Source organism: Lepus europaeus, chromosome 1 (genome assembly GCF_033115175.1).
Source record: "Lepus europaeus isolate LE1 chromosome 1, mLepTim1.pri, whole genome shotgun sequence".
In the NCBI taxonomy this organism is placed as follows: domain Eukaryota; kingdom Metazoa; phylum Chordata; class Mammalia; order Lagomorpha; family Leporidae; genus Lepus; species Lepus europaeus.
This window is the reverse complement of record NC_084827.1, coordinates 153,404,993-153,432,893: the sequence shown is the minus strand read 5'-3', so window position 1 is coordinate 153,432,893 and position 27,901 is coordinate 153,404,993. Positions and strand designations below refer to the sequence as shown.

The following is a 27,901-nucleotide window of genomic DNA, read 5'->3' as shown; positions in this document are numbered from 1 at the left end:
CTAGGTCCAGCCTCAGGCAGGCAGAAGGCCTGGGCAGAAGGAGCTCACGCCCAGCATAGCAAAAGAGTGGGACACAGAAGGCACTGGAATAATAACAACCTAGTGACAACCTAGCGTGTCATCGAGTACTGAAGCTGTATCAGGCAGCATGCTGGATTCCACAAAGACAGTCAGAGTGACAGCACATATATGGCCTCTGCCTTCAAGCAACTTATAACCTAACTAATAATAATAAAACACACGATAACAACAACAGTAAGATGACTGCTTGATTAGGCAATGAGGATAAGTGCAAATGTTAATGACGAATTAGACTCGACGTGTGATGGGAGTGCAAAGAGAAGACATCAGGCCCATAAAGAAAACACCCCTCTGAGAAAACAAAAACCATGGAGAATAAAAGGAAAAAAGGTGGTAAGAGATGAAACTGAATAACTATTTACCAGTATTAACTAAGTTGACTACAAATGTCGGAATTTAATGTGTACCTTACCAGACTTTTAAGAACGCTGCAGGTCATATCTAAAGACCTGCTTTAGACAACCACAAGCAGGAAAAGGCAACTGTGAATTCAAGAGTCCTGACTGCACTTGTTAACTGCAGATGCCATGAGCTAATGCCTCTCTGATTTATTAGTCTGAGTTCCTGTCCACAAGTTCTGCGTTTGAATGTCCCGCTTTTATCAACTGATGCTTTCTGAAGGAGGAAGATTTAAGATTTTAAGAAAGGTGAATAAACAAAACCTGACTTCCCTGCAGAGCTTTTAAAAAGAGTCTAATTAATGACTCTGCTAAAAACAATGCCTTGGTTTGAGGTCTTAGGCCACAACACCCGCGAGCCTCTTACGTGTATTAATCATTTCGAAGCCTGCTTTACATATTGATATGAACTCTCAATCAGTGACCCCAAGTCATATAGATCTGAGAATAATCACAGCATTATCACAAGTTCTTTTAAAAGCTTATCACAAACATTTCTTGAAACAAAATAAGGAGAGGCAGTACATCCCTCAACCTGAGATTTATGAATTATCAGCCCACTTTAACATCATTTTGGCATCCTTTATGGCAATCTGAAATACCTCTTCCTGACAACTTTCCTCCCTGCTCCTTTGCTACTTTAATTTCCAAGCTCAAAATGCCATTTTGTGGGAATTGGAATGGTTTATGCTTTGGCTATGTTTACAATACCCTTGACTTCTGCTTTGATCCAAAAACTGCATGGCCTTTCCGATGTGATTTGCCCTTTAGTACACATGCTGTTCTTTTTTCTTGAAAGTTCCTCACATGTCACAGTTGAAATCCAGTTGGTGAAATCAATGGACTTCCGTCATTTATACTGGGACACTGGTAGAAATTATGCTAAAATAAACTATGGCTTTATATCCAAGCTGTGAAGTAGCTTACCAAAGGATTTACTGTTTTTTTTTTTCAAAAGTAAATGAATAAACTCTCCTTGTTTGAATTGTATTTCTTAAGACAAGAATTTTTGAACCAAAACTCTAAACACAAATGGCCTGTCAAAAGACTTTTTGTGTGATTTATGATTTAACTGTTAGGAAGTCTTATAAATTTGAACTAAAGTACACTGTCATATTTTTACTCTATTATTTCATTGGAAAAATAGTATCTTAGAAGTTCTGGGCTGGCGCTGAGGCTCAATAGGCTAATCTTCCACCTGCGGCACTGGCACCCTGGGTTCTAGTCCCTGTCGGAGTGCTGGATTCTGTCCCGGTTGCCCCTCTTCCAGGCCAGCTCTCTGCTGTGGCCCGGGAGTGCAGAGGAGGATGGCCCATGTGCTTGGGCCCTGCACCTGCAGGGGAGACCAGGAGAAGCACCTGGCTCCTGGCTTCGGATCAGCTCAGTGTGCCGGCCGCAGCACGCTGGCCGGAGCGGCCATTGAGGGGTGAACCAACGGAAAAGGAAGACCTTTCTCTCTGTCTGTCTCTCTCTCACTGTCTACTCTGCATGTCAAAAAAAAAAAAAAAGTTCTGGTACTTAGGAAAACAATAATTATAGAATTTATCATGTAAAGATTTTTATTTGAAACATGCTACATACAGGATTGTGTTGAATAATGATCTTAAAAATCTCAATTTCCAGTGCTTCTAATGTTGTCTTTGAAAGGCATCGGGTCCCTGTGGACAGAGTTCTAACATTGCACTCTTATCCCTGTTATATCTCTGGGAAATTAAAAGCAAGAGATAATCTTACAGCTAAAGAAGTTTTTATTCTTTTTTGCAAGAAGATCAAGGAGTTTGCAAGAAGTAAGGAAAAATCATGAAGACATACAGATGAAAGAGGGAGGAAAATGCTATGATCCAAACACCTTTATTTCTTTTTTTTTTTTTTTTTGACAGGCAGAGTGGACAGTGAGAGAGAGACAGAGAGAAAGGTCTTCCTTTTGCCGTTGGTTCACCCCACTATGGCCGGTTGTGGCCGGCGCGCGGCGCTGATCCGAAGGCAGGAGCCAGGTGCTTCTCCTGGTCTCCCATGGGGTGCAGGGCCCAAGGACTTGGGCCATCCTCCACTGCACTCCCGGACCACAGCAGAGAGCTGGCCTGGAAGAGGGGCAACCGGGACAGAATCCGGCGCCCCGACCGGGACTAGAACCCGGTGTACCGGCGCCGCAGGCGGAGGATTAGCCTATTGAGCCGTGGCGCCGGCCTTTTTTTTTTTTTTTTTTTTTTTAGGACACCTTTATTTCTGTTATTTCCTAACAATACCTGTACAAAGAGTAGGGGACTAGAGAGAAGCTGACAGGTACTGCCACCAAACCAAACCAAACCAAACAAACAAACAAACCCTATCAATTGATACATTTTAAAATTGTTTTAAAATGAGGATGAATCATTTAGCAAACAATAGATTATATTTCAGTGTATCATATACATGTGTTGTAAAGTCCATGTATGAATTCGGAAGGTTGTTACCGTGAGTGAGTCTGTGCCTTTCTTACTCTCTCATAGCACACTCCTTGGCAGAATGTGCTGCTCAAGAAAGCATTGATTTTATGATTAAATAATTCATTTGGAGTCATTTAACTCAGACTGAAAGCTTAGCTTGTCTCAATATTAAAACAGGAAATCATAAGAAACTCTAAATTCATCCTTGAAGGCAATTCAGCATAATACGCAAAGCACAAAAGAAGAAAGATTTAGTGCATTACCTTCAGTCTCACTAATCAGCAGGGTAGACCAATGATAATGAAAAGACGTCATGTATCCCAGAGGCATGAGTGAGATGGGGAAAACTAGAGAGTAAATCCAATAACACACAGTGAAATTTAAAGCTGTAAGTCCTCCACAGTATCAGAAATCTAAGTAAGTAGGGAGCAAAGTAAACAACACTGCTAAAAAAATATCCTAGAAAACAATAACCAGTGCCCATATGGGATGCAAGCCCTGGAGGCAGCAGCTTTACCCGCTATGCCACAGTGCCGGCCCCCGGATTTAGTTTAAAACAACCATCATGAGCATTGAGCATGTGCTTAAGTGGCTAGGCCTCAGATAACAAATGCTGCTTTTGGGATTTCTGACACTACAGCAGGCAGGGAATGAATGAATGAATGCCTCAGGTTTTCCCTTCTAAGAACAGGAGGGTCGGAGTGAAGCTTGAATAAGTTCATTACAGATGTTCTTACAATGGGGCACCTGCTGCCTCCTAAGATGCACATTAACAGGCAGCTGGAATCAGAAGCCGAGCCTGCACTCAGTATATGGGATGTGAACATCCAGGTGCTGCATTAGAGGCCCACCCACGTTTTGCTATTCAAATGCTATCTACCATACACCAGAAGGAACATCTCTCTGTAACTAAGCTAATCCATGAAAACAAATATTTCCAAGACAATAACAATGTAAAGGGAAAAAAAAAACAATAATCTTTTAATAAGCACATGGTCTTATAAAAGAGAAAGTAATTTACCTTAGTAAAGAATGATCATCAAAAGGCCATAAGCATCCTAAAGAATTTTCCCTTAAACAATCTTATCATCAGAAATTAGGTCTTTAGCCCTGTATTAATGAAACAAAATAATCTAATACAATACTTGTGCTGGAAAGATTCAGCCCCTGTGACTTTCTTTTGTCCTTGCACAGAGAACTAAAATCTGTGTAGGTGAAGGCTGCTGCTTCGTTATTAGTCATTGTTAGAATGTTTTCTCCATGTACTTCTTTAGAATTTGAACTATATTTGCACACACACTAGCGTGCGTGTTAAAGTGTTCCTACTGAATTTTAAAGAAGAGTTTAAAGGGATAAGCATGGGAAAAAGAATGCTCATATTTGAACATAAGGGTTTATCTGTGTATATGGTGCATATGTTAAGAAATGAAACATTGGATGTCTTGTAGGGAAGATTGTCTTCAGTAATCTTCTGATCTATTGATCATCAGCCAGATGCCCTCTCTGGTACAACCTGAGTGATCACTCCCAGAAAGCTCATAATTGCTGTAATTAGGGTCACATGACCTTCAGCTTGTTCCTGCTTGAAAAAAAAAAATTAGAAGGGCAGATGGCCAAGCATTAACATTTGAATGAACACTGGAGATCTTGTATTGGAGCAGTTTGGGTTAAATGTACCAGAAGGCTACAAATGCCTGGTCTCAAACACATTTCAAGTAGTAATTTAAGTTCTTTTTATGTTATCCATCCTGTTTTCCATAAGGGCATCTGCCTTCCCTTCAAAGGCCAATCGGAGAGTACTACCCCCAATAATTTACTCAACAATCAGGTTTCTATGGCTACAAAGAAGGAAAAGTGATGATTTAAATATTTTTATTTCAAAGCCTGATTTTTCTTTGAGAATAATGCACTAACAATATATTCAGAGAAACAAATGCATTGACCACTACTCTTAAGAAACAATCATTTTATTTAGTTCATATTATAGAAGCAAATACAAATTTAAAATAAGAGGTTTAATTCTCCCAGATGAAGAGAAAGGTAGATAAAGACTTCTCATCACTTTCCCTTTTTTTTTTTTTTTTAAGAATTTTTTCTTCTGTCCTTTTCAAGTGAATGTAGATCTTCATAATAGCAAAACACTCCTTCTGTCACTATCACAACTTAGGGCTGTTTCCTCAAGGGCCTGGGAGCCATCTTTTTGAAATGCCAGCGTCAAGGGAGGTAGCCCTCTATTCTTCAGGTCCTGTGGAAGGGCAGGAGCTTAATAACAGTGGGCTCTTGGCTCTACTTGCACAAATCTCTGCATTCAACAAGGTACGGGTGGTACGGGCTCACTGGGAAGCAGCAGGTGAGCCCGATCCGGAACTTGTCAGACGGGCAGAAGTGCAGAGTGTGTCTGGCCTGGCTGGCCTGGCAGAACCCCCACATGCTCTTCCTGGACGAGCCCACCAATCACCTGGATATCGAGACCATCGACGCGCTGGCAGACGCCATCAATGAGTTTGAGGGTGGGATGATGCTGGTCAGCCATGACTTCAGACTCATTCAGCAGGTTGCACAGGAAATTTGGGTCTGTGAGAAGCAGACAATCACCAAGTGGCCTGGAGACATCCTGGCCTACAAGGAGCACCTCAAGTCCAAGCTGGTAGATGAGGAGCCCCAGCTCACCAAGAGGACCCACAACGTGTGAGCCCTCGGCCAGGCGTGGGTCAGGAGCTCCATCCGGGGACTAACAGCTGCTACCCTGACCAGCTACTCAGGACAGGACCCTGGGGCTACACTCCTGCATTGCTGCAATACCGCTGCCCAGCCTCTCCCCGTCCCTCGGCCTGCCTTAGCTGCTCTGTTATCTTATCTACAGCTGGACAGTAGCTGTCCGTTTCCTCTCCTCCTTCCAGTTACATTCGGCTGCGTCTGGACTTGGCTGGCTGTTCCCTCCAGCCCCTTGCTGGTTACTTACCCCGAGAGTGATGCAGCCACAGGCACCTGAGGGTTCGCCTAGGGGCCCAAGCCCTGGGTTTGGTCTGCGAAGGAGCTTAAGGTCCTTGTTTTCTGGGTTTTGGTGATGTTGGAGGAATACCCCCCAGCCCACCGCTACCATTCCTTTTTGCTTCGGGTTTGGAGCTCTGGGCCACAGGGTCTTAGTCCTGGTAGGTTTTTAAATATTTAAAGGTGTAACTTTTAGACCTGTGTGACATCTACAACGTGTCCAATAAAGAAAGAGGAAGCCTTAAAAAAAAAAAAGAAAATTATTTTCCCCTGGGTTATCTAACACAGAAGGTCAGGTCACCAAGTTATGTGAATTTAGGATGGCACTGTCAAGTTTTTGAGGACTAGTTATTGTTTATCTTGCAATGGATTGGATATCTGTGGTTGCTTAAAAAAGTGAGATTTCCTTTGGTCCTTACAATCTGTTAGTGGCTTGCCTGTTAAGTGCATCACGTTCTGATTTAATGCTTACTTGATTAAAACATGTTTTCTATCTCTACTGTCCTTAAGGTAGGTTAAAGTTATTTTAATTATATTCCTCCTTTGAAGGGAAGGCAGACCCCCTTATTGACAACAGGATGGGTAACATAAATGTAAACATATTATATATACACATATATACATACATACATATGTGTGTGTGTGTGTGTGTTGAGAGATAGGAGGGAGTTGACAGACGAAGAACACCCATCCACTGGTTCTCTCTTCACATGCCTGCAGTATCCCATTCTGGGGGCTGAAGCCCAGATGTCTCCCATGTGGATGGCAGGGACCCAACTATTTGAGTCATCATCTGCTGTCTCCCAGAACGCACAATAGCAGGGATCTGGGATCAGGAGTGGGACCAGGACTCAAATCTAGGAACTGTGATATGGGAGGCAAATATCCTAACTGGCAGGTTAACCTGTAGACCAAATATCCACTCTACGATTTGTAATATTAATGCAAAATAAAATATATACAGCTATCAAGAGTGTTAATTAGAAGATTTTAGTTCCAATGTGTTGAGATATCAGTGTTTATTTTTTCTTTTAACAAAATCTACCACAAAAAATATTTTTATTAGAGGAATCTGTTGGTTCATCCATATCACTATTCTCTGTGTAGCTATTCTGTGTCCACATAGACAACGTGAACAATCTCATAATGAATTGGATTTCTGCTCAAAGTTTAAAAATATATACACATAAAAATGGCTTAAAAATATGTGTGGAAAGAAAAGAGTGGAAGAACGAGACAAAAGGAAAGAAGGAAGAGGCAGGATCAGGGGCACCACACACTTGTCTAGTACCTTCCCCACGCTCACTCTGTGCTTTGCTTTTCACATACCTCCTTCAAGGAATGACCTTTCTGTACCTCTCACTCTATCATATCTATTTAAATTCTATTCACCTTGAAAGATAACTGAAATTTCCCTCATAAAATGTGGTCCTTCCAAATCATAGTGAATTATACTTTCTCCAGTTCATTCTACAAAGTGATGTCTGTATTTAGTGTTTGATTCTATGATCATGTAATAGTTTACATTTATATGAATTAACCTTAACTTAACCTGACCCTTAACTTGACTATAAACTATTGGAAAACAAATGAATCATTTTAATTTATTCATAAAGAGGTCACAGAATTTAGCTCTCAAGTGCATTCTTAGTACATGATTTATTGATTAATTTCATTGGAACTGTACCTCTTCATGTAGGCTTTCTTCATATGTGTAAAATTTTAGTTATAAGAATATATATAGAAAACTATAATTTATAAATAATATCATGTATAAATCCTCCTTTCCCAGTAAAAATGTATGACCATGAACCTGTAAGATTGAAGAAAATAATTTGGCTGCCCCAAATCTGGACTAGGCAGAAATAAGTTATCATCTGGGCTGTTTCACTTTTTCTTTCATAAAAAAAATCTTTTTGCCTATCAGTCATTTACCCTGTATCCAGGATTACTTCCTTGGGCATTCTTCTGCACTTTCTGGTTCTATTACTGTTCTACTTTGCAAAATGCTGTGCTTCCATGGGGAAGTTTTAAGCCAATGGTTCCTACGTTCAAGTAAATGAAACATTATTTTAATATCTGAATGAGATATCATTTATCATCATATAAAATAATGAAGTAAGGAGATAAATACTAAAACAATTGTGTGGGCTACATACTGACCATCTAAGTTTATGTTGGAGCAACCATGACATAGAAGTAAGTGGAGAAGATACTTAAATCCAAAGTGAAACCATTTACTGGAGAAAGCTTTCTGAAAATAACAACAAACTAAATCACATTTAAAACATTGCTTGTGTATTTTACTGGCATTTTGCCATTTACTGCATTGAAAAAACACACACACACGTATATGTAAAACCTGTAGTAACCAAGAAAGTTTACAAAAATCTGCTCAGTTAGGAAAATTCAGAAAAATTACAAATATTTACTCGTTTTGGAGAGCAAAAGGAAGGCAGTAGTTCTAGGTGTAGTGGAAAGAAAGGATGGTGTTTGACAGCTAAAACTGTTTAACTCCTTTGGGGGTTTACATTTCTAGTAGATGCACACTATTCAGGTTCCGTATTCATTATTAACATGGAACAAATGCATTTTTTATGTTGTACAACATGTTTATGAAACAGAAGAACAGGTGATTGCACTCCACTGGAAGGCCTATGTAATAGCCTAGTCTGAATATACATATAAGTAAAATTTCCGTCTAGTGGCTAATTTCACCCAGCCTACATGGCTGCTTCCCTGATAGTGTAAGATTTCTATCTTAATTTCCAAATAAACAGGAAAATAAAAAACTTCAAGAAGACCCACTAAGCACAAGGTCCTCTCTCTCAGATATTATGGATAGATGCTTTAAATTAGGGTTCAGAGTCCATAAGAAATAATGGAAAGTCATAGCAAAATTTTAAAGGGTTTGTATCTATGTATTTGATTATCAAAGTCAAATATCCTGCTCACTGATCCATTTTTTCCTGTACTTCCAAGCTTACCTAATATTTCTAAACAATGAAAAAATCATGAAAGAAAATAAATATCAATATTGGAAGAAGAAATCCTTTCTGGGGCTAATATTCCTTATGGTTGACTCAAGATCCCTGGTAGCTGCCACCACAAGTGTTTGTATTTTTTTAATTTTTTTTTTAAAAGAAGACTCACTAGTAATTGCACCTTGGTCTTTTACCAGAGAGATAATTCTGGTAGGATACTAATACATGGAAATAGGCTTGAGGGAAAGGCTGAAAAAAGTATTTTCATTCTATAGTTGAAACACTTTGATATCAAAATCAATCTCTTGATTATAATTCTGAAGATCAATATCTTATAATTTAAGCCATCACTGTATAATGTATACATGCATAGTATAAGTGATGACACCTGGAGAAATGTGTCTTTCTCTAATTCCATAACAGGCTTTTCTAGATTTTTAAGAATTTTTACACCTAAAGAGAAATAGTCTATTATAATAATTGTGTTTTGTTTATTGACTATATTTCTCTGTTCATAAATGAAGACAACAGTACTTAATGTGTTCCCAATACCTATTTATATTTTAAAGATTAATTTTTAAATGATCACTTTATTTTTGAACCATAAGCTGTATCTGACAGGCATACAACTTTGAAAGAGAGATAGAGAGTGAGAGGGGAGGGGGAAGAGTGAGAGGGGACACACATATAGATTCACAGATGTATGCCTATGATGTATTGAGCATACTTTCCTTTAAAATTGAGCTCTTCACTAAATTTGAAATGATAGAAAGAAAACTGAAGATAGCAATGGCTCATGTGACATTGAATAATATACAGTGAAATAAAATCCAGATTCGTTTGTTATCACAAACGATTTTTCACCTAACACTTTTATGCTACTGAGTACTAGAAGGGATTGGTTTAGAATGGGCACTTCAACAATAATGACCCAGAAAGCATGCCCCAAGTGAAACCCTTGTATTATTCTCTCACAAAGCTAGATCAAGCCAGAAAGCATCCTTCTCAGTCTGTCTCTCTCTCCCCCCTCTACCTACCTATCATCTATGAATCTACATATGTATGTATGTATGTATGTATGTATCTTCTATGTCTTTCCTTCCATCCATCCATCACATACTAATACATGCATGAGTACTGTATGTTATATTCTGTCTTCTGATACAAAATTGATAATTTTCTAAGATGAGTAATTGATACTTTTTTTAGTCTATAATAGCAGAGGAGTAAGGAAGAATATCCCCTTTTGATGATAAAAATTCTTTACTTTGCAGTAAGTAAGACATAAAGGATTTCTAAATGAATGAACTGCTTTTTACATAAAAACGAAATGAGCTCCTTTTGTTTTTAAATCTTCCAGACTTCCCTAATAAGAAATAAAGCCCGAATTTAATTCATAATATTCTTCAATGATATAAATGGTCTGTAAAAATGATATACTTTGTTATTCTTTGGAAGGGAATTCATTCTTTCAAGTGAATGCAGGAAAAGAATAAAAATTAGCTAGTCAGTGAGTTAAATCCACAGGATTGATTTCATAAGCATGGGGTTTATATGAAAACATACCCACGGGGATATCTTTTGCAGTTATTTGATACCACATTTAGTTAAGAAAAAAGGATTCGGCTAGGATATTTATTTCTCACATGGGAAAAAACCGATCCAACATTATTCTTTAAATACTTCCAGTGGATAATGTTTTCATATTTGTTTTCTGTGGTTCCAACAAGCCTCTTTCCTCAGTATGACAAGACTCTGTCCAGGTGTGGGCATTTGGCATAGCATTTAAGACAAAGTTTGGGATGCCTGCCTCCCATATCAGAGTGCCTACTCTATCTCCAATCCAGCTTTCTGCTTGTAAACATGAAGACCCTGGTAGACAGCAGGAAATGCCTCAAGAAACTGGGTGCCAGCCAACCACATGGGAGACCCAGATGGAGCTCCAGGTTCCTGGCTTCTGTGTGGCCCAGCTCCTGCTGTTGTGGACATTTGGGGAGTGAACCAGCAGATGGAAGACATCTTTCCCTTTCTTGCTCTTGCTTTAACATTCTCTCCCTCTGCCTTTCAATGAAATAAAAATAAATATCTTTTTAAATTAGAAGGCATTTATTTTAAGACTCTATCAAAATAAAGGAACAATTGTGGAAATATGTTCATGTTCCCAGGCTTCTTTATTAGGTCATAGGAGGAGATGAGAAGTGATAGGAAGTCTGGTCCTATTTTGCTTTTCCCCCACCTCTCCCATTCCAAATCATTCCATGAGCTAACTCCTTGACAGTAATGTGTTTAACAGGAAAGGACGATTGTATAAAATGGACAAAACACGTGTTTATGAAGCTTCATATTTCAGAAACCTACACAAGAGAAAACTCTCCTAGGTCTAACTGGTGCTTCCAGTTTGAAATATGATTCTGGATGCTTTGTATTTCTCCTTAAAGTGGTAAACAGATAATTTTAATTCTAAAAATCTTTCAAGAATTTTGAAGTCACTTTGTGTTGTAAGTCATTAGTTAGAATTTTGGCTTTATGCTTTCTTATACAAATATATTATTACATTCTGATAAGTGTAAGAATTAATGACAGAAGAGTCATTTTTCTCATACCCTTATTTTCCAAATTCCTCAAATCTAATGATTGTTGCTGCCTCAAAGTTCTCTTGAGTGGTCATTGTTTAAAGCTCTTTTTGCTCAACTTTTTCTATGAGCAAAGGTGAGAATGCAGTTACTGATAATTACTATACCATATACTCACATATATATATAACTCTATATTTAGTCACAGGCATGTAATAAAATTTCTCCTTGCTATGAAGGATCTGAATAATCCATTACATAAGCATTTCCCAGGTGCCTACTTTACTGGGACAGGAGGCACAAGGTAAGGACCCCAATCCTTCTTAAAGAGCATATAGACTGCTAGGGAACATAGGACATATCCAGAAATAATCCTCACATGAAGCAGCACAAAGAGCTGTTATAAAAAATGTGGGAAGCAACATGAGGCAAATTGGAGGAGAAATACGACATCTCCCCAAGGTGGCATTAGAAAATTGATGAAGTTGGGGCTGGCAATGTTGTATAGTGGGTTGAGCTACCCTTTGTGACAACTGCACCCCATACAATGGGATGCCAGTTCGAGTCCTGGCTGCTCCATTTCTGATCAAGCTCCCTACTCATGCACCTTGAAAGACAGCAGATGATGGTTCAGGTGCTTGTGCCCCTGCCATGTGGGAGAACCAGATGGAATTTCTAGCTCCTGGCTTTTGCCTGGCCCTAGCTTGGCTGTTGTGGCCATTTGGGGAGTGAATAAGCAAATAGAAGATTCTCTCTCTCTCTCTCTCTTCCTCTCTCTTTCTCTCCCTCCCTCCCTCCCTCCTTCCCTCTCGTCCTCCCTCTTTCCCTTCCTCCTTTTCAAATACATTAAAAATAAACAAGTGCAAGGATAATATGTATTTTTTAAAAGTTGACTAAGTGGATGGTCAGAACTTTGCCTTGACTTTGAAAAGCTTACTTCTAAGGCATTAAGATCATCCACTTATTCCTCTTCCAATTCTCAGTCTTTGTAAAATGTAGAAATCTGCTTAGTTGTGCAATGTGCTAGTTTGTTAACAATATCTAACAAAAGATATATTACACACAGTGTATAGTGGTGTTATTTTTCTGACTAAAGATATAGTATGGATGTGAGTCCTTGGCTTAGTAGTTGAGATACCTGCACTCCATGTGAAAGTACTTGGGTTTGATACCTAGCCAGGATTCCCGACTCCAGCTTCCTGCTAATGCAGACCCTGAGAATGCTGCAGTGATGGCTTAACCAATTGGAGTCCCACCATCCACGTGGGACACCTGGATTGATTGTATGACTTCCAGCTTTGGTCCACCCAGTCCTGGCCACTGCAGGCATTTGGGAAGTTGAACAGAGATGGGACTTCTCTCAATGTGTCTGTTTCTCTGCCTCTCACAAAACAAATGAAAAACAAAACAAAAAGTTTGAAAACAATTGGGGGCTGGTGTTGTGGTGTAGTTTGTTAGACTGCTGCTTATAAGGCTGGCATCCCATATGGGAGACAGTTTAAATCCCAGCTGCTCCACTTCTGATTCAGCTCCCTGCTAATGTGTTTGGGAATGGGGTAGTGATGGTCCAAGTTCTAGAGTCCCTGGCACCCCTGGAAAATCCAAATGGAAAGCCTAACTCTATTTTTGGCCATTTGGGGGTTAAACCAGTGGATGGATGATCTCTGTCTCCCTCTCTGTAACTTTGTCTTTCAAATAAATGAATAAATCTTTTAAAAAATTCAAAAAAGTCACAAAAATCTAAAAAAAAACTATATCTGACTTCATTCATTTATATACTATTTATAAGTTTTTATAATAAAAATAGCCTCAACAATTTCACTTCCTGTCTTAAGCACCAGAGAAGTACCAGATTTATGCAAATAAAATCTAGATAAAGAAAACAACCAGGGGCCAGTGCTGTGGTGTGGTGTGGTGTGAAGTCTGCTCCTGTGGGCTGGCATCCCAAATGGTCTCTGGTTCTTGTGCCAATTACTCCTCTTCTGATCGAGCTCTCTGCTAATGGCCTGGGAAAGCAATAGAAGATGGCCCAAATACTTGGGCCCCTATACCTGCATGAGAGACCTGGAAGAAGCTCCTGGCTCCTGGCTGTGGATCAACCCAGCTCAGGCCTTTGTGGCCATTTAGGGAGTGAATTAGTAGATGGAAGACTTATCTCTCTGCCTTGCCCTTTTTCTGTCTATAACTTGGCTTCAAAAATAAAGATAAATCTTAAAAAATCTTTGATAGTGGAACGAGGGCCTCCCTTTTTTAAGATTAACAGCAATACATTATCTCATTGAATCTATTTTTAAGATCTATTTATTTATTTGAAAGGCAGAGCTACGGAGAGGCAGAGGCAGAGGCAGAGAGAGAGAAGTCTTCCATCCACTGATTCACTCCTCAAATGGCCACCATGGCCGGAGCTAGGGTGATCCGAAGCCAGGAGCCAGGAGCCAGGAGCTTCTTCTGGGTCTCCCACGTGGCTGCAGAGACCCAACGACTTGGGCCATGTTTTACTGCCTTCCCAGGCCATAGCAGAGCACTGGATTGGAAGTGGAGCAGCAGAGACTCGAACCTATACCCATCTGAGGTGCCTGCACAGCAGGCAGTGGCTTTACCTGCTACTTTATACTTTAAGTATAAGTTGCTTTTGCTCCCATTTTACAGATAATAAAATCAGAAAGGCTGATGAAGAACATGCAAGCAGTTTGCCACTCTGAAATCACAGAAGACAGCAGATATTGGGAATCAAGCAGAGTGAAAAAGGAGTCCCAGAGGCAGGAAGAAAGCAGCAGAGGATCCAACTTTTGAAATACAAGATCAAAATCAGAACATTGCTAAATAATTTTATGTAACTACTATTGATGTAATCACAGGACATCATCTCTTTAAGGATTCTGGACACCATGAAACCATAACCTCCCATCAAGGTGGCATGTACCAATGTCATCTCACTAGTCAAAGTAATCAATTTCAGTTCAAATTGGTCACACTGATAGGTCTAAGAGTCAAAGGGATCATACAAACAAGACTAGTGTCTGCTAATACTAACTGATAGAATCAAAAAGGAAGAGAACGATCCAACATGGGAAGCAGGATACACAGCAGACTCATAGAATGGTAAATGCCCTAAACAGCACTTTAGCCTCAGAATCAGCCCTTAAGGCATTCAGATATGGCTAAAGAGCCCATGAGAGTATTTTAGGCATGGAAAGCCAAGACACTCTGGAAAAAAAAAAAAAAAAGACGACCTAAATGAAAGATCTCTGCAAGTGAGATCCCAGCGGAAAGAACAGGGCCATCAAAGAAGGGGGTACCTTTCTCTGAAGGGAGGAGAAAATTTCCACTTTGACTATGACCTTGTCTAAATAAGATCAAAGTCAGCGAACTCAAAAGGCTTTCATAGCCTTGGCAACTCATGACAAGAGCCTAGGGAGATTACTGAAGCCATGAACAAGAGTGTCAATTTCTTAAGTCAACAACAGGAGTCACTGTGCACTTGCTCCTCATGTAGGATCTCTGTCCTTAATGTGTTGTTCAATGTGAATTAATGCTATAACTAGTACTCAAACACTTTGTGTTTCTGTGTGGGTACAAACTGTTGAAATCTTTACTTAATATATACTAAATTGATCTTCTGTATAAAGATAATTGAAAATGAATCTTGATGTGAATGGAATGGGAGAAGGAGAGAGAGTTGGGAGGGTTGCAGGCAGGAGGGAAGTTATGGGGGAAAAAACCATTGTAATCCATAAGCTGGAAATTTATATTTGCTAAATAAAAGTTTTAAAAAAGAAAAAAGAAAGAAACCATAACCTCATTTAATTTTAACTACATGTGCTTAAATCAACACCTTTAGGAGTATTTCAATATAGTAAAAAGCCATTGCAAACACAGGGGATGTGTTACAGCACTGAGAGCCTGGTGGAAAGCAATAGATTCCTTAACAGCAGGTGTGAGTCCTAAAGATGTGATCCCTTTTGGGGATGGGCTTGGGTGAGATGAAAATTTGTGTCTTTCTGAGATGTTAATTACTGATTGCATTAGGAGAAGGCTAAAGAAAAAATGTTGTTCATATTTCAAGAAATGTGGATAAAAGATGGCAACGAGTTATATATAATAACTTTTTAACTTGTGATTTTTGCAAAATTAGGCAAAAGAAAGCAGTAGGCAATTTAGAAAATATTGTAAATATTTTTTAAATATTGATGAAAGACATTCATGTAATTTAAAACTCGCTAATAAGCTTTATGACCATGCATTTTTTTCCAGATTTATACAATAGTCTTAATTATTCTCTTCTTACAGCATTCAAAACACTTTTGTAAAAGCTGTGGTCCCTTTTATCACTTGGGAGCAATACTTCCACTACAAGTAAACTTGAGAACTCTATTAAACAGGGTTCCTCACGGTTCTCAACTTCTCAAGAAAGCCATAATTAATAAAATTAACATTGTCATCTATTTTTATAACAGTGAAAATTAGCTTCTAAATCTTCTGTTGCTTCAATAGCACATGATCAAACAGCCTTCCCGAGCTGAGAGTGACACAGCCAGTGACATCAGCATTACCAATATTTCTATCAAAAGCAAATTGTGTTGTGCATATTAATATTTTAACGATTCATGGCTATTAACTTTATAAGCATCTGTTTCCTGTTTCATATTAAATTATAAAAAATGATTCACCATTATTTACTTATCAAATTGAGAGTAAAATCTTTAAATCCTGATTCTAATGTTATTGACATTTTGAAACTGACTCCATATGTACTGATGAAGTGCACATTGATACATTAATTCTTGGGAATGCTCATAACATATTTGTCACTTTAAGTATGTTAAACTTAGACAATATATTAGTTTGTTTTTTAAAGATCTATTTACTTATTTGAAAGTCAGAGTTACAAAGAGGGAGGAAGAGACAGAGATCTTCTATCTACTGGTTCACTCCCCAGATGTCTGTAGTGGCCAGGCCAGGACCAGGCCAAAGCCTATAGCAAGGAGCTTCTTCCTGGTCTCCCCCATGAGTACAGGGGCCCAAGCTCTTAAGCCCTTCTCTGCTGCTTTCCCAGGCCATTTGCAGGGGACTGGATTGGAAGTGGAGCAGCCGGGACTTGAACTGGTGCCCAAATGGGATGCCGGCAGTGCAGAGGGTGGCTTTACTTGCTATGCCACAACACTGGCCCCTAAATGATTCTACTTCTACAAATGGATGTTAAGTACAATGTGTGTGTGTGTGTGTGTCAGTGAATATGAACATTTTAGTAGGATATTCATAGCAGTTTTTTAATAACAGTAAGATATTGTATAATATTGTGTTTCATAGAATCTAAAAGACTATGTATTATAAAACACACATCTGGGCTGGCACTGTGGCATAACAGATAAAGCCGCTGTCTGCAGTGCTGGCATCCCAAAAGAGTGCCTGTTTAACTCCTGGCTGCTCCTCTTCTGGTGCAGCTCTCTGTTATGGACCGGAAAAGCAGTGGAAGGAAGATGGCCCAAGTGCTTGGGCCCCTGCACCCCTGTGGGAAACCCAGAAGAAACTCCTGGCTCCTGGCTTCAGATCGACCCAGTTCTGGCTGTTTCTGCCATTTGGGGAGTAAACCAGCAGTTGGAGGACTTCTCTCTATCTCTGCCTCTGCTATCTATAATTCTGCCTTTCAAATAAATAAATAAATCTTAAAACACACACACACACACACAATCACTTACCACCAAAAAAAATTTAAAATGTAGTAATTTTAACTATAGCTTAATTTAATTTTACATAGTGAAAAATATACACTTTAGGATTGATGAAGAGTGACAGTGGTATTTCTGCTAACCTATTTTATATATCCCTAACTAGAGCTTGTTTCTGTCTATTAAAACTGGTCATTTGGTTCAGCAATGATCATAGAAAAAAATGCTTTTCTGTTAGGGACACTTTTTTTTTTTTAAGCCAGAAGTATTTAGCTGTAGTTGAGGAAAAAATGGTAATTTTCAATACATACAAACATTCTGTGTTGAGACTCTGGCTGTTTCTAGAGAGAGAATATATTTTGACAGTGTTATTAATCTAACTGCTTTTACAAAATGTGATTTAGACAATTGATAGCCAAATTAAATAATCTCTACTCGGTTAGAAGTACTGGACAACAGACATTTAGACATGCTTCCATTTCTGCATACAATTTGTTTTAATTGCTATATTTATTTGAAAATATGTAAGGCATGCTGATCTTGCACATTTTCACAAACACACTCAATGTTCATATTCACAAAAAAATTCTCCATATGGAAAATGAGTTATGGAGCAGATGAAGAAAAAATTTTGTGTATTACTGTTATATAAATTTTATTTAATAAAATCGCATTTCTTTTTAGTTTTTTCTCTCTCTGGAAAGTGACAGAGAACGACAACATTTCATGATGACTCTGTCAACCATAACAAAGGTGAGAAAAGGGAGCATCTGCTCCCATTTAAAGAAGACAAGGTAAAGGTTTCTTTCTAATTAAATGAAAATTAAGAATTCAAATTTAACCCTGCACATCGAAAATATTCCTGATTCAAAGACACATACTTTGCCAAAATCTCTTACTACTTCTACTTTCTGTTTGGCAGGTAGATGGGGTGGCAGCTGACAAGGGAAAAATGTCTGAAAAGTCCAAAAAGTCTTAAGAGAAACTGTGCATTTTAAAGTACTCCAGTTTACAAAAAAAATGTATGAAGCAGTAAATAAAAAGGGAAGCCAGGTTGAGCCTCTTCAACAACTTCAACCCCAAACTATATCATCACATAATAAAATAATACAATGTATGAATAGACTTTAAGTCACCATGTGTAGACATTTCACCTTGTTTTCTTTATTAAGGTGCCAATTAGCACTAGGCAGGATTCCAAAATATTCTGTTTTCTTCATTCAACACAGGTTTCAAAGAGAAAAAGCACAAGTTGTACTTGAAAACTAATAGTAGCCTTTCATTTTAGTGTGTATTGAGAGAGAGGGAGATTGGGTATGGGATTATGAGGTTGGAATCGAGGCTAAAGAAGGTACACATTTACTATATATTAGACACTGCTACTGGAAGGGTTAAATGTGAGCTTTACAGGGAAAATTCTGGATTAGTGGTAGTACAAATGAAAAGCCAATGTTTTCCCTTATGTTAATCATTAATCAAAGACCCATTTAAAAGGCTTAGCAACACCTGGCATTTTGCTCTTTTATGAGCAACAAAAGTCCTCATTTCATTTGAGGTTTAGTTTTTTATTTTATTTTCAAATCTGAAGGGAAAACAAAAAAGATAAATGAAATCCCAAGTCTATTGATTTGAGGGCCCTCTAAATTCATTATTACTCTAAACTTAGTTAAGCTGGTTTGAGTCTTCTATAAAAACGTCTTAATGAGAAAACAGAACAAAAGGATTGACATCTTAACAGCTTGCTAACTAACTGACATTTGTGATCAATAAGCACATTTTGAACTCTATTCTCCTTAGGAAATGTACTCACTGTAAGTACCAAATTGTGGGATTTACAGGTGTTTTCCTGAAATTTAGAAAACTGATCATTTTTAAAACATTACTAGCATTTTGATGAAGTCATTCTTTCAATATTCCTGTTAATTAAACGAGTTAGTTAGAAATGGATCTTTTTATGACCAGTAAAATAAATTCAACATTCAAATAGCCAAAGGAATTACACTAATTATGAATATATATATTGATGTGGGACCTATGTTTTACTGTGTGCCAAGTTTGATACATATCCAGTTCATATAAAATTTAACTTTCTATCACACTTTGCAAGAATATTCTAATCCTGCATATGAAGATTCAAAATGTTATTTTTATTATTTCACAGCTTATTTAGAATCCATATAAATATAGCACTGACCTTAATTCCAGCCAGCAGTCACAAGACAGTTTGGGTTAGAACAATAAAATCTGGAAGAAAAAGAGAAAAGCACCAGGATATTAAGTCAACTGAGCAATCTAGCCCTTTATTATACTAAGAAGACAAGTAAATTCAGAAGTTAAGTGACTCGTTTCTCACCCCATAAAATGTACTGGCTGAAATACAACCATTGGTAACACAGGGTTTTTGCAACACTTCAAACTTAAAATTTAATAGCATTTTAAACTTAAAATTATTTTCTAGATTTTTATCTTTTTTTTCAACTTTAATAAATACAAATTTCAAAAGTACAACTTTAGGATTATAGTGGCTTTTCCCCCCAAAACCTCCTTCCCACCCCCAACCATCCCATCTCCCACTCCCTTTCCCATCCCATTCATCATGATTCATTTTCAATTATCTTTATATACAGAAGATCAACTTAGTATATACTACATAAAGATTTCAACAGACTGCACCCACAAAGACACACAAAGTATAGAGTACTGTTTGAGTAGTAGTTTTACCATTAATTCGCATAGTACAACACATTAAGGACATAGGTCCTACATGGGGAACAGGTGCACAGTCACTCCCATTGTTGATTTAACAACTGACACTCTTATGACGTCAGTAATCACCCGAGGCTCTTGTCATGAGCTGCCAAGGCTATGGAAGCCTCTTGAATTCACCAACTCTGATCTTAACTCTGATCTTATTTAGACAAGGCCATATTCAAAGTGGAAGTTCTCTCCTCTCTTCAGAGAAAGGTACTGTCTTCTTTGATGGCCTGTTCTTTCCGCTGGGATCTCACTCACAGAGATCTTTCATTTAGGTCTTTTTTTTTTTTGCCAGAGTGTCTTGGCTTTCCATGCCTCAAGTACTCTCATGGGCTTTTTAGCCAGATCTGAAAGCCTTAAGGGCTGATTCTGAGGCCAGAGTGCTGTTTAGGGCATTTACCATTCTATGAGTCTGCTGTGTATCCTTCTTCCCATGTAGGATCATTCTCTCCTTTTTAAATTCTATTATTATTCATAATTTAATTCTATTATTATTCATAATTTAATATTATTATTCTATAATATAAACTATTATTTGAAGACATTGGTCTTATTTATGTAATCCCTTTGGCACTTAGTGCTTTTTGATCAATATTAACTTAAACTGATCACTTTAACAAGCAAGATGGCGTTGGTACATGCCACCATGATAGGATTGAATTGGAATTCCCTGGCACATTTCTAGCTCTACCATTAGGGATAAGCTTGAGTGAGCATGTGCCGAACTGTACATGTCTTCCCTCTCTTATTCCCACTCTTAGTTTTAACAGCAGTCACTTTTCAGTTAAATTTAAATGACTAAGAAATATTGTGTGTTAATTTAAGAGTTCAACCAATGGTATTAAGTAGAACACAAAAATACTAAAAGGAATAAAATAGTAAGTTGTTCCTTGACAGTCAGGACAAGGGCTGATCAAGACACTGTTTCTCATAGTGTCCATTTCACTTCAACAGGTTTCCTTTTAGGTGCTCAGTTAGTTGTCATTGATCAGAGAGAACATATGATATTTGTCCCTTTGGGACTGGCTCATTTCACTCAGCATGGTGTTTTCCAGATTCCTCCATTTTGTTGCAAATGACTGGATCTTAAAACATATTTTAAATACCAAAATTAGATTCTCTTTCTCTTTTCATCAGTTTCTATCTACTAAAGGTAGAATTCTTAAAATATTCAACCAAAAAGAACTATTACACATTCTATTCCTGATGTTCTACCATTTCTCTTAAGAGATATTAAAAATAATAAAATCAATACATTTGGATCCTACCATTGATTGAAGGTGTCTCCACCACCCCAAATTCAAAGTGGAATCCTAATGTGCAATGAGATAGTATTTAGAAGTAGAGCCTGGGCCTGCACTGTGGCATAGCATGTAAAGCCAGCTGCAGTGCTGGCTGCAGAGCCAGCTTCCCATATGGGCGCCAATTGGAGTCTTGGCTGCTCCACTTCAATCCAGCTCTCTGCTATGGCCTGGGAAAGCAGTAGAAAGTTAGGGCCCTAGGCCTGCGTGGGAGACCCGGAGGAAGCTCCTGGCTCCTGCCTTCTGCCTGGCCCAGCCCTGGCCATTGTGGTCATCTGGAGAGTGAAGCAGCACATGGAAAATTCTTTCTCTCTCTCTAACCACCCCCACCATGTCTGTGTGTGTGTCTATGTCTATGTCTTTCCTTCCTTCTCTGTAATTATTTCAAATAAATATATCTGAAAAAGAAAAAAAAAAAAAAAACCCTGTCACCACTTTCACCATGGAGGGTATGGAAAAAAAAAATAGCCATCTGTGGGGAAGTAAGCCTTCACCAGACCTCAGAACTGTGAGCATTACATTTCTCTTGCTTAACAGCCACACTATATACGGTATATTGGTCTGAACAGGGTACACAAAATGTTTAATCTGACAGTATTAACAGGGAGTCTAGATTTTTAGTCCAGGGTCAAAAATCTGTCTGAAGATAGCAAAGATTTTCATTGTCATTTTAGAAAGACAGTTCCAATGGCAACCTGTCAATTTTCCAATTACTCTTTTAGACTTAAGCCTTGTCATTAAAATATGCCAGGAAGCAAATATATGGCATAGAATTTATTGTCAAATGAAAACAAACAGAAAAACCAAGGACAAAGCAAATGAAAAACTGTCAAAGGTCTCCTGTCTTTTGGACAGATAACAAATGGTAAAGAGTCAGATTCGTATATATATATACGCAAACACACAATAATTATACACACTTATGGCCCACAGTGTGATATTTTAATATGTGTATACAATGTACATTGATCAAAACTGGGTAATCAACATCCCCCTTCTTTGACATCACATTTGTGATTGGAAGCTTAGAGCTTCTTTTTCTTATTTGTTCATACAGTGTACACTAGGTTGTTATGAACTCCCACTTGGCTGTGGGAGTATGTATGACAAAGTCTCCAACTGAAAAACAAAGTAAGCTCTAAAACATATTTGTGAGCTAATTGACTGAAAGTTTGTATATTTCTTCTTAATGATAGAAATATTTCATTACTGAAGTCAGTGCTAAGTCCAAAACTATATGAACCTAAATCAGTAATTGTTTAATGAAAAGAATAGTAGAAAGTAATATACAGAAAATCTTTAGCAAACACACACAGGCAAACACAAATCAGATAAGAAATTGTTGATTTTTTATTCCTAATGGAAGGTGTTTGTGAACTCTGTCATAGAAGAATGAAATGATAGGCTGATATATCTGTGGTAATTAAAAAAAGGGATTGATGTATTAATGAGAATTTTGCAGATGAATATGCTTAGTATGTCTGCCTCAGCTTCAAACACCTGACATTATTTTGCCTTGGTACAAATATTATGTTTTGGTATAAATCCAACAGTTCACAACCTCTGCCACATTGCCCTAGTTGTATCAAGTAAATTCACATGGGAATGTTGAAATATGTTCAACATATGAAAACACAACATCCACTAGGCACAACACAACTACTAACTTAGTGTAGTTTGAAGTTTCCATATTAGATTATGTTATATTCCTTTCAATGATGACATAGTTTTGCAAATTTTAGGTTGTTTTTTAATGTTTACTTATTTAGTTCCACTTATATGAATGAGAGACAAAAAGAGGGGCAAAAAAATTTTCCTCAACCTGTTGGTTTACTCCCCAAATGCCCACAACAGCCAGAACTGGGCCAGATCAAAGCCAGGAGCCCGGAACTCCATTCATTGGCCCATGTATTTAAACCATTATCTGCTGCCTCCCATGATGCTTTAGCAGGAAGCTGGATTGGAAGCAGAGTAGCTGGGACTTGAAATAGCATTCCAATATGGGATGCAGGCATCCCAAACAGCAGGCCAACCCTCAAAGTTGAGTTCTAGATGATGTTTGTGATACAAAATCAAAATCTGCTTCTGGAGAGCATTATGCTTAGTGAAATAAGTCAAACCCAAAAAGACAAATATCATATTTTTTCTCTGACTTGTGGTAGCTAATATATGGAGTACAAAAAATGCAATGCATGAGTGAAATTGACATTGTCAGATTTGATTATTGTTTATAGGTCTTGTCTATACCTCTGTGGAACAGTGGTCTACTATCTACTTGTTGAATTCTTTATTTAGTGTAGGATTAAGCCTCTATAAAGTAAATTGAAAGTATGTTATAAAAATTAAAAGGAAACAAGAAGGAAGAGGGATGGAGTGAGTGTGATGTATCATTATGTGCTTAAAATTGCATATATGAAATACTTGAAATCTCTTCCTCTTTATATAAATGAAAAACCAAAGAGGTATCAGAAATAAGGATGACAATGCCCACTGTGTCTCCAACAGCAGTATCTAGCAGGCACACATACCAGTAGTAAGCAACCAGGGGTTCCAAAGTATAAAATAAAAATGGCTTTGCTTTTAACTTATGTGAATTAATTTTTTCAAAAGGTCACTAAAAATATGAGGGTATAAATACCCTTTACAATAATAAGTGGAAAAGTGAAGTACCTTTTTACTTAGAGCCGCCATGAAAACAAAATTACTGAGGGTAAAATGAACCAAGAAAGTCTAGAGAATTTGCTATTAGAGAATAGTTTTTGCTTTCATTTTTGCTCTATAAATTGAAAGAAGAGAGAAGCAGGAAAAATTTAGAATAATTTATATTTATTAAATAAAAGTTAAAAAAAGAAATTTAGAATAAGAAGAGTTATGATGCAGAGAAAAATAAAACAAAGAGAAAAACATTTTTAAAATAAGACAAAAAATACTAGAAGAGTGGGAAGGATAGTGGTTCAACACATTGAGTTATTTTTTAAGTTTGGCATATGAGTGTCTGGGTATGTGTGCGCTGGGCATCTGGGCATATGTGTGGATGTGTGTGTATAGGGGTGGATCTATATGTTGCTGGACATATGTGTGACTGGCTATATATATATGGCTGTATGTATATGTAGTTGAACATATGTGTGGCTGGGCAAATGCGTGGCTGTGTGTATGCATGGGTGGATGTATCTGTAGCTGGACATATGTGTAGTTGGGTGTATGTGTTGCTGGGTATATTTGTGGCTGAATATATGTGTATTAGGGGTTTGTATGCTATGTATATGTGAGGTTGAGTTGATATGTGGCTCTGTGGATATGTGGTGGTGTATGTATATTTGGGCATATAAGTGGCTTGGTGTATGGATGCTAAAGGTGTTTGGGGCTGGGTACAAGAGTTACTGCATGTATGTAGCTGGGCATGTAAGTAGCTGATCATATGAGTGGCTGGGTGTATGTGTGCTGTGTTTATGTGGCTGGATGTGTGTTGCATAACTGTGTGTCTAAGAGACAGTTGAAACAGTACACACTAATACTGGATGATAAAAGACAAAGAATGTGTGCACTTTGAGGATGTGGATAATCAAGATCACTCCTAGGAAAAGAGGGGACATTGGAAGAGAGGTTTTAGTCCAGATCCAAATATTCGCTTGGAAAAAAGGTGATGGTTTACACAACAATGTGAACGCACAGCAAGGTGAATACAATTTATGCCACAGAACTCTATGTTTAAAGATGGTTAAAATAGTAAATTTTATGTTATATATATTTTACCACAGTTGTAAAAGGCAATATTGTTATTCTCAGAACTTGCATGACATCTAGCATAGAAACCTGCTGACAGTTGCTGAATGTATAATGAGAAATGAATATTAGAATGATAATGACATGTAACAACTGAAATGGTTTAAGGGAAAAGTTGTTCCTAGTCTTCCTGGAGCCAGAGAAAGTCCACATGGAACTGTTCATCTATCTGTATGCAAACTTTTAAGCATTTATTTAGCATTTGACCACAGACACTTCTTACTAACAGCTCTTAAGCATAATAGATTAACATCCTAATATCTTTAGTAGTATTACATAGATTAGATTTTGTCTCTTCCCAGTTAAAACAAAATGATACCTGGGAGTTTTTCAAAAGTTGAGTCTTATAACACACAAAACTGACTTCTTTTCATGTTCCCTAAGTGACTGGAAAGACATTTCAATTTGCCCCACACCATTGTAACCCCCACACATTACCATCATACCATCTCCAAAATTAGCTTGCTTATTTTCTTTTCAATACAGCATGAGTCAAAAAAAAGTATATTCAAAATGCTTATGCTATCTTAGTTATGTGAAGCTAGTATTTGAGCCTACAGGCTTAGCAATGTTTTACACAGAGAAGAATATCAATAATATTGAATGAATGATGGACTCTGATTTTATATGATGCATAAAAATTGATTAAAGACTCACACACATGTCAGACCAGAAAATTCTTAGGGAAAAGAGGGGAGGGGATAAGCATCTAGACAATGACCACTGACCTCGGCAATCATTTTCTTAAAAATTATTTATTTTTTGAAAATCAGAGTTACGGAGAGAGAGAGAGAGAGAGAGAGAGAGAGAGAGAGAGAGAGAGAGAGAGAGAGAGAAAGGTATCTATCATCTGCTTGTTCACTCCTCAAATGGTTCCAATGTGCAACTCTGAGTCAGGACAAAACTAGCAGTCAAGGCTTTAATCTGGGTCTCCAATGTGGTCGCAGAGGCCCACATACTTGAGCCATCTTCTGCTGCTTTCCTAAGCCATTAGCAATGAGCTGTGTTGGAAATGGAGCAGCCAGGACTCAAATCCATGTCCATATAGGAGGCTGGCATTGCAGGCAATAGATTTACCTGCTGTGCCACAACACTGGCCCTGGCAGTGAATTTTTGGACCTGATACAGAAAGCTCAAAGAACAAAAGCAAAAAAATGGGCACTCATTGTGGCACAAAGGTATTAAGTAGCTGCCTGTCATGTCCACATCCCATTTTGGAGTGCTGCTTTTTATCCTGGCTCCCTTCCTTGAGATCCAGTTTCCTGTACTTGGGCTCCTGTCATCCATGTGAATGATCCACCTGGAGTTTAGAATCCTGGCTTCAGCTTAGTCCACTCCTGGATGTTCCAGGCATTTTTGGACAGGAAACCAGTGGATGAAAGCCCTCACTACCTCTCACTTTCTCTCTCTTTATCATTCTGCCTTTCAAATAAATAAATTGATAAATATTTTCTGTCCAAAAAAAGCAAATAAACACGAGAAAGACTACAGCAAACTGTCCAGCAAACAATCAACACAATGAAAAGGCAACATATAGACTGGGAAAAACATTTGCAAAGCATATATATAAAACATTGAATTAGTATCCAAAATACGTAAGGAATTCATGCAACTTAATAGCAACAAATACATAATAACAAACTGATAAAAGATAATCAAAGGATGAGAATTACCATTTTTTCAAAGAAGACATAAAAATGGCCAACACATATCAAAAGGTGATCAATGTTGACCTTATAACGGAAGCTAAAACCACAATGAAATATTAACCTTACACTTAATAGGCTAGAGATCATTACAATGATAAAAGGTGAAAGCACTGGGAAACATGTAAAAAAAGACACTGTTGTGCAGTGCTATTGGAAGGTGAATTGATGAAGTCAGTGTGGAGAACAGTATGGAGCTACCTCAAAAAAAATTAAGAATTAAAAAATAGAACTACCATATGACCCAGCAATCATTCGTCTAGGTATATACCCAAAGGAAATGAACTCAGTACATCAAAAGAAATACATGTGTTCCCATGTTAATTGTGACATTATTCACAGTGGTCCAGATATGGATACTACCAAAGTGTCCATGATCAGATTAATGGATAAAGAAATTGTGATATATATATATATATATATATATATATATATATATATCTACACACATACATACACACACTGGAATATTACTCAGTCTTTAAAAAAGTAGAGACTGTCATTTGCGACAACATAGATAAAACTGGAAACATTATACTAAGTGGAATAAGGCAGACAGAAAGAAAAATAGTGCATGATCTCATGTCTAGAATTTAAAAAGCTGAACTCATAGCAGCAGAGAGTAGAATAGTAGTGATAAGGGGCAGAAAGGTTGGGGAATGAGGAGATATCGGTCAGAGTACACACAGTCGCAAAGGCTGAACAAGCTGAGCGGTCTAATGCACAGCACATTTTTTACTTACTTTGTGATAATCTACAGTAGGCTGAAATCTGCTAATGAATAGATTTCAAATGCTCTCTGAGCATGTTAATTTGCTTCGATGTTGTAATCTTTCCACTCTGTATTTGAAATTAAATTTCATGTTGTACATGTGAACATAATACACTTTTATTTTAAAAAATATTTGATGGAAACAAAGTTCTGAATGAGTAGACATATCATTTTTGATCTACTGAACTCAAGCTTTTCTTGGCTTTTATTTATTTGGTTGGTTTCTTTTTTCTTAAGAGGAGCATATCCATGTGTAATGCCAAGAGCAGCTGCTTTATAAATAACTCTGGAACTGGATTTTTTTTTTTTTTCAGTACAAGCCAGTTAAGGAGCAAATAAACGGAGTAGTGAAGAATTATTTTGCTCTAAGGCTCAGGCCTCACTGGGAACATCTGCCATTTCAAACATACAGGTCGAGACTTTGGGTGTGGTATTTTGCTAAACAGTGCCCTAAGCATAA

At 37.7% G+C, this 27,901-nt stretch overlaps 2 protein-coding genes across 15 annotated transcripts in view; one reads left to right on the top strand and one right to left on the bottom strand.

Moving 5' to 3' along the window:
- Positions 1–27,901, bottom strand: part of MAP2 (microtubule associated protein 2) — a 318,054-nt gene that overhangs the window by 209,576 nt on the left and 80,577 nt on the right. For all 14 annotated transcript variants that reach the window (XM_062190748.1, XM_062190757.1, XM_062190862.1 and 11 more), the window contains exon 2: positions 19,317–19,366. The gene's annotated coding sequence lies outside the window, so the exon portion shown is untranslated. The remainder of the gene's footprint in view (positions 1–19,316; positions 19,367–27,901) is intronic.
- LOC133763411 (ATP-binding cassette sub-family F member 2-like) lies at positions 280–6,112 on the top strand. Its single transcript, XM_062197004.1, has 3 exons — positions 280–414; positions 4,668–4,759; positions 5,222–6,112. Exons 1-3 carry the CDS (start codon positions 280–282, stop codon positions 5,595–5,597), a joined length of 603 nt encoding a protein of 200 aa, XP_062052988.1. The 3' UTR covers positions 5,598–6,112.